Source organism: Naegleria lovaniensis (assembly GCF_003324165.1).
Source record: "Naegleria lovaniensis strain ATCC 30569 chromosome Unknown tig004, whole genome shotgun sequence".
Classification (NCBI taxonomy): Eukaryota; Heterolobosea; class Eutetramitea; order Acrasida; family Naegleriidae; genus Naegleria; species Naegleria lovaniensis.
The window spans coordinates 464,085-475,949 of NW_025407826.1; the positions used below are offsets into that span (position 1 = coordinate 464,085).

Genomic DNA, 11,865 nt, shown 5'->3' on the forward strand with positions numbered 1-11,865 from the left:
GTGCATGGAATGAACCATGAGACCTTGAAATGTTAACTTTTCTATACAGAAGATGATGACAATCGTTGAAAAAGTTCAATGCCATCTTTGGATTCATCACGTGGATTGGCAAAAGACAGTTTTATTTCGTTACTTTTTGGCGGCAGATATTTACAAAAAAATGGCTAAAATCAAACCGATCAATGAACCGAATGTGGCTCCGAATACTGCTACCAGAGCATCATCTTCAAAGAATAATAGTCGACCAAAATCATCCTCAGCAACCACAAAACCCGAAACTAAGGCTGCAAAGAACGATGAGAAAGCCAATTTACAAGTTGAAAAATTGGAAAGTGGAGCATTGAATAGTAATCCATCTGCATCAGCTGTTTCAGCTGGAAATATTCCTCAGGCAGCGTCGCCGACAGCATTTAGTGATACAATGAGCGTCGTTTCGGGGATTAATGATGGAGATGAAACAGGAATAAAAGTCGTTGTAAGAATGAGACCAATGAATGATAGAGAAACAAAGTTAAAAGCCCAAACGTGTGTCAGTATGAACACCGAATCCAAAGAGGTCTTGATAAAACGAAAAGACAAGGACGATAAAAAGTTTTTCTTTGATGATGTATTTGATGACAAATCGACACAGCAAGATGTCTTTATGTCGACCGGAAAACGAGTGTTAGATCGATTTGTTTTAGGTTTTAATGTATGTTATTCTTGAAATTTGCCTCAATTGGATGATCGTGACTCTTTCAGGGTTGTATATTTGCATATGGACAAACAGGAAGTGGTAAGGTAAGTGTCACAGTTTTCAAAATTAGTCAGAGGGTTCTTGACTGTCACCACAATAGACATGGACAATGCAAGGATTAAAAGGAGAGGCAGAAAAGGAAGGAATTATGACTCGTTTTGTTCGAGAGCTATTCAACTATGTCACCACAGCCCAAGAAAAAACTGACATCACCATTAAGGCATCGTATCTTGAAATATATAATGAGAATATTCTGGATTTGTTAAATCCTCATAGCTCACGAGTTCAATATGATATTAGAGAAGACAAAGTTAAAGGCATCTATGTAAACAATCTTATTGAGAGGCCAATAACAAACGATGGAGAGCTGAATGATATTTTAGAAGAAGGAGCAGGTAGAAGAACGGTCGGTGAAACCAAAATGAATGAAGTGTCTTCTCGTTCTCACTCAGTGTTGACCATATCTATGGAACAAATCGATAAGGGTGATGATGACGGATTTTCATTAAGAACTAACAAAATTGCATTGGTTGATTTGGCTGGAAGTGAAAGAGCTGGAGCGACGGAGGCAACTGGTGACAGATTAAAAGAAGGTGCAAAGATTAACATGTCCCTGTCCATGCTCGGAAACGTCATTAATGCGTTAGTCAAGGTACGTATTACAGTCTTTCGGTTCAGTCCAGCTAATTCTGACTTGTTCTTGGAATAGAAATCAAACTTTGTCCCTTATAGAAATTCCAAACTAACGAGATTACTCAAAGATTCAATTGGAGGAAATTCTTACACTTTGCTTGTCACTTGTGTATCTCCTGCAGATGTCAACGCAGAGGAATCATTAAGCACCTTATATTTTGCTGATCGGGCCAAACAAATCAAAAACAAGCTCAAGATTTCAAGAGGAGATCCACGATTGGAAAAGATTGCAGAATTGTTAGAATTGGAAAAGAAATTAAGAGCTAGAATTTTGGAATTAGAGACAGAGCTTGCAAAATATACCAATGTTCCTCCACCACAACCAGAAATTGCAACAAAAGAAATCATTTCCATCGATATGGAAACCAACACTGAAATTGAAATGATGGAGAAACGAGCTTCTGCTCGCCTGATATCCAGATTTGCAGTGAAATCTATTCAAACAGATCCTTTGCCGGAACCGAAAAAAGGATGTTGTTTGATGATGTAACCATTATGTTGTCTTGTTTTTTAATTAAATTATTATTTCAAATTATAATTTTACCTGAAACGTCACCAATCATCTCACTCGAAATCCAATTACAAAAAAAATGATGATTAACACGCTTGTGAACCGAGCACACAGCTCGCTCATGCCTCTCTTGCGCAAGAGAGTATTGTTTTTTGTGGTGTTAACTCTAGGAATTTTAATGTTTATTCAAGTCATTCTTTTTAAAAGTTACTTGTCAAACAAAAATCATCAACACAGTGCCAAGTTGAATTTACCCAACTCGGAAATTTTGACACAAGCTGACAATTCGAACACAGGTACTCCTATGGCCCTTCAACATACTGACACTGCCTCTCCGATTGATGCAGAAGAAGAAGCTTCTCCAATAATTTCAAGAGATTCTCAATTGTCATCAAAACCCATTTCAGAGAGACATTTGGATAACAACATCGATCGAAGTGATTCCTCAGCAAATATCAGAAAGAGAGCTTCAAACAAAAAACAAGCGCAAAGAATACCATCAGCCAATTCGGGTTCCGAATCGACAAGATCGAGTATCACAATCGACTCAAATGAAAGTGTGAAGCCAAAGAAAGAACCAAAGAAGCCAACAACGATTCCCACTGTTCACTATCTCTTCATTTGTGATTCAAATATCAACAACAAATGTGCAAGTGATGAGGAGTGGGTTTCCAAAATTAAGAATCAAGTTCCAAATGACGTGAAAATGCAAAAGACAGATTCATCATTAGAAACCAATGCAGACATGAAGGTGAATTTTGTCTTATTTAGCAACAAAGATCAACCTCCATCTCAGCTCAAGGATGATGACCTTTCAAAACAATTGCAATTTGTGAAAATTAAGGAAAATAATATTCCAAAAACTGTGAATAATTATGTGCAAGAATTCGTCAAGGATGATTATGACATGATTATTTTCATTCATGGCAATGCAATTCCTATTGCGTTTAGTTACTATCAAACATGGGACATGTTAGATGAAATGGATCAAGTTGGAAGTATTACAGTGCTCTCGAAAACAGCCAAGACCAAAACTGTGGGTTGGAATATAAGAGCTCGATCCTGTGATGGAAAATCTAAAGCATTCTCTCTCGTTAAGCATTTGGCAGGATATGATGTTACCATGTTCTCTGATTACAGTTTAAATAAGAAGGGAAATCCAAAACATGCCAAATCAAGATTTGATGATGATATTGATATTTTCTTGCCTGATTTTACTGGACTTTCCATGTTGAAAAAGACCTTCACATCAGTTCAAGGATTCAATGAAAATCTTAAAAAGGACTATGCTCTTGATTTGATGTTAAAGGTATCCAAGAGTTCATTTAGCTCTCTATTTTCTCTGAACAATGTCATTCAAAGCTTTGATCCTTCTGGTGAAGATGAGGAAATTGTGTTCTCAGAGAATGAAGTACAAAGATGTGATAGCAGCAGCCCATCATCCGTTCGTCCTATTGAAAACTCTCTCAATTCTCTCTATTATGAAACAGTCATGAATATTTTCAATGATCGACTATTTTTGAGGAATGTTGAATTGATTTATACCATTACCTCACTCGATACTGCAACTGTACGAGAGGCTGTAACAAATTTGGCTGGTCTCGAAGGAAAAGTAATGATCACTTTGAAAGCTCAAGATGAAAATAAGGCAATTTCACTTCTATCCAAGCATGTGAACATTCCAACACCATTCAGAAGCGCAATCAATAGAATTGAGAGCATGGCATCCATTAATTCTCAATCGACTACTTCTAGTAGTTCCAATCAAAAGATATATTTCTATCATGGAAATCCACCTCAATTTTCATGTCCCACCGGTTCTTCGTTGTGCATTGGAAAAACTCAAGTCATTTCATCTGGAGAAACAAAAATTCCAACAGAATGGGTCAAATCCTGCAATTCAGCAGTGGATCAAGTTTGGGTTTCTTCCAAATTTGCTTTTGAAGCATTGAGGGGTGCTGGTGTTAAAAAGAAGAAACTTGTTTTTGTACCAACAGGTGTCGACACAAAGCTTCTTCGACCAAGATTCAAGTTGTCCAATTCGAAAGCAACCACTGACACTACGTTCAAATTCTTGACCATTTTAGATTGGAATAACAAAAAGAGGTAAGTGTATGAGAATGGGTTCAATGCATGGATTGACAATGTTATCATTTTCATTATTGCCCAACAACATCTGTTCAACCAACTGCAACACCTTGTAGTGCTCGAGATGTATTGTTAAAGGCATTCATTGATGCTTTCTCTGCCAACGATAAGGTCATTTTGACCATCAAACCAATGAGACCTCTTCAAGCACGTGTAAACTCACAACAACTCTTACAAGAGGCCTTTCGTTCATTGAATGTGACCAAGAAGGATGAAAATACGAGACCACGCATTGAACTTCTCTCTGTAGATGTTCCTACAGAAAAGATGCCTGAATTCTATCAACGATTTGATGGTTTAGTCATGGTAAGTATTGCTATATCGTTAGACAAAGATGTTCCCAACAGCAATTATTCTCTTTTCCAATAGCCTGGAGAGATTGAAAGTCAGGAACAATTATCGACACTGTTGGAGGCCATGGCTTCTGGTCTTATCACAAGTAAGTACTTGGTTCTCTATTATTCTCTTATTTGAATCTATCCATTCACACATGAAATAGTCGCATCGGAATCCATCGACACCTTAGACTTTATGAATGAGGCCAATAGTTTCCTCCTTCCGAGTGTTTCAACCACTCCCGATTCTGAAGCCAGTGCTTACTTGTCCGAAACACTTTCTTACATTCTCAATAATAGGAATCAACTCGAGACAGCAACCGTGAACAAAGCCCGTTTCGATATGTTGGATTTCTATGACCAGAGTACGGTCATACGAGAATGGTTGGAACGCATGGAACCTTCCATAGATGATGATCTTGGCTTTGAAGAGAGTTCAACTGATTCAACAACAACAACAACTGCATTATCATCATTCCGAGAGGATGATTTTGCCGACCAGACCACACTTCCTACCAATGACAACCATCAAGAACAAGTAACTGCCAAGAAAAAGAATAAGAAGAACAAGAATACAACACCTATTCAGGAAGAGAATCATCAGACAGACAACACCGAGAGCAACCACCCTAACAGTAACAACAACCATCATGTGATCACCACTCCTCATTAACCACAAGAAACCATTTTTTCAAAAAAACGTACAAAAAAGGCGGCAAAAAAAATGAAGCAAAACACTCGATATGCCTCTCCTCCCATGACCACAACCACCTCATCGTCGGTGGGAGGCATTTCTAGTCCTTCTCTACAACAGCAGCAACAAACAGCAATAACAACATCGGAAAGCATGCTATCGTCCTCCCCGCCTACTTTGCATGAAACTAACAGCTTTGCAGTTCAAGAAGAGGAAGACATGGTATACGGATATTTGAAAGGAACGAATGAGAGTCACTATGTATTGGATAAGAAAAAGATGATAATTGGAAAGAATGCGGACACTTGTGATATTGTGCTGCCGAACAGTAAGACGATTTCTGGAGAGCATGCAAAAATTGAATTCAGGAAGACATCTAATAAGTCTTATCAATGTATATTAACTGATCTTCAGTCACAAAATGGAACTCTTGTAAACGACAAGAGATTGTTTGTGGATGTCACAATGAAGCAATTAAATAGTGGCGATAAGCTCAGATTCGGATTTGATAATATTACTTATACAATAGAATTACTTTTTGACCCAGAGCCAAAGAATCGAGAATCTATGGATGAGAGGGGATTTATTGGTGTAAATTTAAACCCCGATTTTAAACCAGCAAAAAGCAAAATGCGTAAGAGCAAATCTTTCGACAAACTTCCAATGTCCAAAAAACCGGTTGCCAAAGTATCAAAGCAATTTAAAGAAAAATTGGAGTCGCAACAAAAAGAATTCAAAAGTTTACTCGAGCAACGCAGAACTCAAAAGAAAAGCAAAAACGACCCGTCTACACTAACATTCCAAACAGCCACTGGTTCAAAAACGGTACCACTCTCAGAACTTGAAAGTGACAATGAAGAAGATTTGGTGTTATCAGAGTCCCATGAAACTCCAAATGAAGATTTCAATGAACATGGTCAATCCATGACACAAAATATCAACAACACTCACAACACAAATAGACACAACTCAGAGAACTCTTTGGACAAAATCTCTGAACGACTTGTAAATATTGAAAAAACAATCATGCTGGATCAAAAGAAGGAAGAAAAAGATCTCTATCACATGAACGTACTTGTAAATACCGTACATTTACTGGCACATAAGCTGTTAAACCAAAATGCAGAGTCTCAACAAACAGCTGAGAAATTTATTGATCATGAAAAGTCAATGACTATGAAAGAGATAATGATCGAAAAGCTCACTGACATCAAAAAAACTTTAATGTCTTGCTTGACACAAAATGAAAGAAAAGCAGGAGAAACTGAAAAGAAAATTGTCGAACAAGAAGCTTTTAGATCACAAGGGTTAGAGCGATATGCGACAGAGTTGCAGAATGAGCTCGACAATGTGAGGTTTGAGCTGGAACGGAAAAATCTGCTTATCGAAGAACTGAAACGACAAACACAAGACCGCAAAAAAGACCAAGACACAATTAAAACGTTACGTGAGTGTCTCGATATGAAAGATAAGGACATGAAAGAAATACAAGCACAATTGACATCACACTCCCTCGTTGGATACACCAGCGAGGCAGCAAAATCCAGAATGCAAAATTTAATTTCAAATTTAATGAAAGATCTCGAGGAAAGTAAGAGAAAAAATCATGAATACCAAATTCGACTCGATAAGAGGTTATTTGAATGGCAACAACTGAAAGAAGAGAATAAGAAATTAAGTTTTAGAGCTTCCGAGCTACAAGAGACGATTCATAGGCAAATGAACGATTTACATGTGGTCTTGATGCACAAAGAACAAAAAATCAATGCATGGAAATCAAAAGTCGCTGAACTTGCATCAGATAATAATGAAATGAGATATAGAGCTTCCAGTTTCTTACTTTCATTAATAAGCGAAGGAGACAGAAAAGATACAGAACTCGTGTTAAAATATGAGGAAGTCAAACGAAGCTTAAGTTTCACACAAATGGAAAACAATGAATTGCGAATGGAAATTAATAATTTAAAAGATGTTCTCCAATATACAGACACTCACAGTACAAAACATACCATCGACATGTTGAAAGACAAAATTCATCAAATGGAAATTGAATGCTCTGTCGAGAGAGTGATTGAAATGCAGAACACCATTGAGACATTAAACTCGAAAGTATACGAAATGGAACGGCTACAAGCCCTCTATCAACATGAAATATCCAGAACGAGACAACAACAGAGACCGTTCAACGAAGATGCATGTGTTGCTTCATTGGAAAGGACGTTGCAGCTCTATGAAAAGAAAGTTGAATCACTAAGCAAGCAGTTGGACGAAAAACAAATGTTGCCGTCGCACGTGAGCAGTAACGATTTATTGTTTCAAGAGATGGTTCCCAAGAAGATCCAGAGGAAGCTCTCCACAGCCCAAGTACCTCTTACGGAGCAAGCAGTTGCAGATAAATTGAAGCAAGCAGATGACGTTCGTAATCTTTCCAAAGATAACGCCACACTAGAATCGAAAAAATCCTCACCGAGAGAGGAGCCAAAAGTCTCAGAACTAACAACTAATGACATCGCTGAGATGAAGAAAACACCTTCAGACACAGTTGAGAAGGACAAGATCGAGACAAACGAAAACAATTTAATTAAATAATTTATTTAGTGTATTACATTCTTCGTGCAGCTTGGAGATATTCTCTAATCATTCTAATTTGTGTTTGTTGAGCAGAGTTCAGTGTGAGAATCGTAGCTTCATTAAGATTCATTATTTGCTCTTTCTGTTCATTAGTCATTCCAGACAATATAGCTTGAATCTCGCTATTAGGTGGCATTGACGAAGATGGTTGTTGTGGTTGTGGTGGAGGTCTTCTTGGGTCAATATTCATCCTAGGATCAGTAGCCATTCCCATGCCGCCCATAGGAGGTTGCATTTGCATTTGAGGTGATGGCATCACCATTTGATTAGGTTGTTGCATTACCATTGGAACAAAAGGTTGATTGATCATTTCCAATATATACTGTATGTGTAAAATTACTACTGCTAACGTTGGATTTTGTGCTAAAATTTGTCGAGCTAAATCTGGATTTGTTTGAACTAATTCTTTCATTTCCAAAAGGCATTCATAGAGTTGTTGTTTTGGAATTTGTTTTAAAGCATCCATGACTGGATCTTGAGAAATATCTTGTAGTATATCATAGCTTCCCGATGAAGGTACGGTCATCATAGGTGTACTCATCATCATGGAAGGATTCATATCCACCATTTGATTACCTAGTCTAGGATCGTTTCTTGGTGGCATTCCCATACCTACATTAGTCATCATGGGACCTGATGTGATAGTGGAGCCTCCGCCAATATTTCCCGATGATGAAATCGGAGCCTCTCCTTCTCCTGGCATGTTAATCTTATTATTATCAGCAAAATCCACTCTCAATTTTCTTCCATTAAAGTCTCTTCCATCCAAATTCTTCATCGCAGCCATTGCACTTGTTTCATCACCAAATTCGCAAAAAGCATAGCCTTTTGGTTTGTTCGTTTCACGATCATAGACCATTCTAAAATTTACAACTGTTCCGGCCTCATTGAACAGTTGTTTCAACTTTTCCAGCGGAGCATCATAGGCAATATTACCAATGAACACACACCGCGAAGGATTTCTGTTGGTTTTGCTCATTTTTTTTGATGTTTTTTTTGATCTTCTTGAAATTGTTTCTTCATTTGATGATGATGCACCATTAAAATTATTTATTACAGGATATTGGATGAAGAAACTCAAATTACAATTGTTGAATAACAGAAAGTGAGAAAGCCATCACTGCACTATTCATTTGAGCTTGGTAAAATTTGGAATCGACCTCTTGAGAAGGTCCTTGCCATTGCACTGAAAATAAATTCAATTCATTCGTTCTTGCCACATTCCATAAACTTTCCACACAATTTTGTAACACGTTTTGAATTTTTAAATACATGGACAAGTTCTTGTCTTTCAATTGAGATTGTAAAAATGTTAAATATCGAAATCCAATTCCCTTAAATTGCATGCAATCGCTCACACAATTGATACCATCAAATAAAACGGGTCCTCCTACTTTGGAATCAATTACTTCTTGAGTAATCATAAAGTTGGCAATATTGGTGGCGATTTGTAAAAATGTTTCATTTCGAGTCATTTGGAATAAGTGAGTGGCTGCACCAATCATGAGACCTTCATTGTAAGTAAATCTCCATTGACACTCCTTAAAACCATTTTGAGCTGAGATGTGATCACAAACCGAGTTGTCACTCTTATTGACCATATGATCATACCAAAATGAAAACACTTGTGTGGAAAATTTCAAATAGTGCTCTTCTCGAGTTTCTTGATATAAAAGTGAGGACAACAGAGATGGACCAGCGTTAGATGCTGTTGCTTTTTGAGAATGTGCATAATCCCACCAAATTCCTCCTTTCATGGATCCACAACAAGTGTCATCCCAATTCACAACAATTTTCGAATACAAATACAAACATCGTTCCAAGTAGGTTTGATTTCGCGTGAGTTGATACGACCAAAATAATGTCAAGGCCATCCAATTCATATCATCAATGTAAGGTCGTTCCCATCCAATGTTATCTTGACCTGTATATAAATCGGAAATTAATTTGACATAGTGTGGAAATGAGAGATCATTGTTGGCATTTGTGAAATTTCGTGAGACTCTAAAAGCATTATCGACAATGGCGTTAAATCCCTGTGCGAAAGTCCAGTAACCAGTGAGTGGTGATTGCTGCTGTTGGTTGAAAGTATATTGATCCCGAAAATACTTCTGTTGTGGATCATAGAATTTTGAGAGAAAACTTTGGACTGCAAGGGATGCTCGTTCCACGAGTGCTTGTTGTTGTGGAAGTGACAAGGCTGTTTTAGAAAAATTGAAAAGTAGAAAGCACCATGCGAAGAGTAGTGCTGCCAAAGACAGTACACTCTTCGTTTTGAATGAATATAATTTGAATATTTTCATGAATTTTTTTGTTGTTTGAATGTTTGGATAAGGTGAATATTATTTAATGAGCTTGCATTGCATTCCTAGGTTGTTACATGTTAGAAATTCTTCAATTATTATTCTTGAATATATTTTTCTTTCAACGAGTCAATTTTAGAAGGTTCTAATCCTGAAAATTCGTAAAAGGCATTGAAAATAGATTTGACCATAAGAATTTCCTTATCTTCTAAAAACATAATGATCATATCAAATCTATTCACTTGCGAAATTTGCTCCATAATATCAAACGCTTGAAGGACAAAATCCTTGTCAAATGGTTTTCTAACAAAGTATTTCAACAAGCATTCAATAATTCCTGAGAAAATTTCAGGAGACAAGGAGTCACGAAGTATTGTTACAAATCTTCTAGGTGGGAATGCTTTTAGGTAATTGGCCAAATCTTCGCCTTTCAATTCGTTATAATATTTTTCAAACTCAAAGAATGATTTTGGTGCTGCTTGAGGAATTGAAGGTTTAAGATGAATGGTGACTGTCTCTGGGATGGAAGCTGTTGATGATTTAGGAGTAGTTGCGCTTACTGCTGGCTGAGATGAAGGTTTGGATTGTTGCATGTTGTTGTTGTCAACTGGTTTGTGGTTAGTTTCAATATTTTGCGATGGTTGTGAGACAGGTGCCTTCTTTTGCATATCCTTCATGTTCGTTGAAGCTCCACTTGTTATTAAATCCTCAATAACTTCCTCTTCAACTTTTGGTAGCTTCTTTTCTTCCACTGGTTTGGCTTGTTGCTCTTTGACAGGTTCTTGCTTCATTGGAGGAGGAACGCTTGCTTGTGACACTGTAGGCTTTTCAGAGGTAGCTTTTGATGTCTTGGGAACGACCACTTCCTCTTCTTCATCTTCTTGAATTGCTATCTTGGTTCCTTTGCCTTCCTCGCTCTTTTTCAGCAATTCGATAGCCTTTTGAAGTTCTCTCTCCGTTTCAGTATGATTTGGATTTAGTTTTCGTGCATATTCAAAGTCATCCTTAGATTCTTTGTATTTTTTTAATTCTCTTCTTGCCATGCCTCGTCTCATATAGCTCTTAACATAACTACTGTTAAGAGAAATAGATCTTGTAGCATCCAATTCAGATTCCTTAAAGTTTCCAAGTTTAAAATAAGCTTGACTTCTATTGCTATATACAACAGCATCTTGTTTAAATTGGAGACTCTTTGAATAAAATTCTACAGCCTTATGGAAATCTCCTTTTTTAAAATATTCATTACCAGTTTCTTTTAATTTTTCTGCTTCCTCATCGGGATCAATGGATTGTTCGGAAGTAGTCCCTCTCACAGGTGGATATTTCTATTGTAAATGAAATTGTTTAGAATCAAAGAATTCGATCAAGTAACACAATTGTCAATGAATGCATCATCCCAAATCAATATTCATGTGTGTTGTATGACAACGTGTCAATGATACATTGCAAGGAAAATCAATCACGTACCTTTTTCTGTGCTCCCTCTTGTAACTTTTTATCCTTCTCCGAAATATCTTTGGTCCACTTTTTCAAATCCGAAACAAAATCACTGTATTCTTGTGCATTGTTTCGGATTTGCTGTTGCATTTTGATAAGGTTTGCGTTGTGACTCATTTTTTTGGTGTTGTATGTCGTTTCCTTCAAATTGTATCGGAACGAATTCCGTAAGAGACTGACCCTCTTACGAATTTTCAAGCATTCAACGGGTTGAAGAAGAACCAGTTTCCGCTGTTGTTTGTTGATCGAACAACAAACACCTTTCACATTCACGGATGATGCTTCAATTCAAAATCGAAGTTCAACAAGTGAAGGAA

The 11,865-nt window shown here is 37.2% G+C and overlaps 6 protein-coding genes across 6 annotated transcripts; 3 read left to right on the forward strand and 3 right to left on the reverse strand.

The window, feature by feature from the left end:
- Positions 1–160: 160 nt before the first annotated feature.
- Positions 161–1,919, forward strand: C9374_011417 (uncharacterized protein; the record flags this gene model as incomplete). The annotated part of the gene is made up of 4 exons (XM_044687070.1): positions 161–691; positions 742–780; positions 837–1,388; positions 1,446–1,919. The coding sequence occupies 4 exons, from the start codon at positions 161–163 to the stop codon at positions 1,917–1,919; spliced, it is 1,596 nt and encodes a 531-aa protein (XP_044554586.1).
- Positions 1,920–2,019: 100 nt separating this feature from the next.
- Positions 2,020–5,096, forward strand: C9374_011418 (uncharacterized protein; the record flags this gene model as incomplete). Its single annotated transcript, XM_044687071.1, has 4 exons — positions 2,020–4,046; positions 4,145–4,394; positions 4,458–4,527; positions 4,588–5,096. The coding sequence occupies 4 exons, from the start codon at positions 2,020–2,022 to the stop codon at positions 5,094–5,096; spliced, it is 2,856 nt and encodes a 951-aa protein (XP_044554587.1).
- A 51-nt stretch (positions 5,097–5,147) lies between these two features.
- Positions 5,148–7,706, forward strand: C9374_011419 (uncharacterized protein; the record flags this gene model as incomplete). The annotated part of the gene is made up of 1 exon (XM_044687073.1): positions 5,148–7,706. One exon carries the CDS (start codon positions 5,148–5,150, stop codon positions 7,704–7,706), a length of 2,559 nt encoding a protein of 852 aa, XP_044554588.1.
- A 13-nt stretch (positions 7,707–7,719) lies between these two features.
- Positions 7,720–8,727, reverse strand: C9374_011420 (uncharacterized protein; the record flags this gene model as incomplete). The annotated part of the gene is made up of 1 exon (XM_044687074.1): positions 7,720–8,727. One exon carries the CDS (start codon positions 8,725–8,727, stop codon positions 7,720–7,722), a length of 1,008 nt encoding a protein of 335 aa, XP_044554589.1.
- Positions 8,728–8,830: 103 nt separating this feature from the next.
- C9374_011421 (uncharacterized protein) lies at positions 8,831–10,051 on the reverse strand (the record flags this gene model as incomplete). Its single annotated transcript, XM_044687075.1, has 1 exon — positions 8,831–10,051. One exon carries the CDS (start codon positions 10,049–10,051, stop codon positions 8,831–8,833), a length of 1,221 nt encoding a protein of 406 aa, XP_044554590.1.
- A 98-nt stretch (positions 10,052–10,149) lies between these two features.
- C9374_011422 (uncharacterized protein) lies at positions 10,150–11,665 on the reverse strand (the record flags this gene model as incomplete). Its single annotated transcript, XM_044687076.1, has 2 exons — positions 10,150–11,376; positions 11,519–11,665. 2 exons carry the CDS (start codon positions 11,663–11,665, stop codon positions 10,150–10,152), a joined length of 1,374 nt encoding a protein of 457 aa, XP_044554591.1.
- Positions 11,666–11,865: the final 200 nt, after the last annotated feature.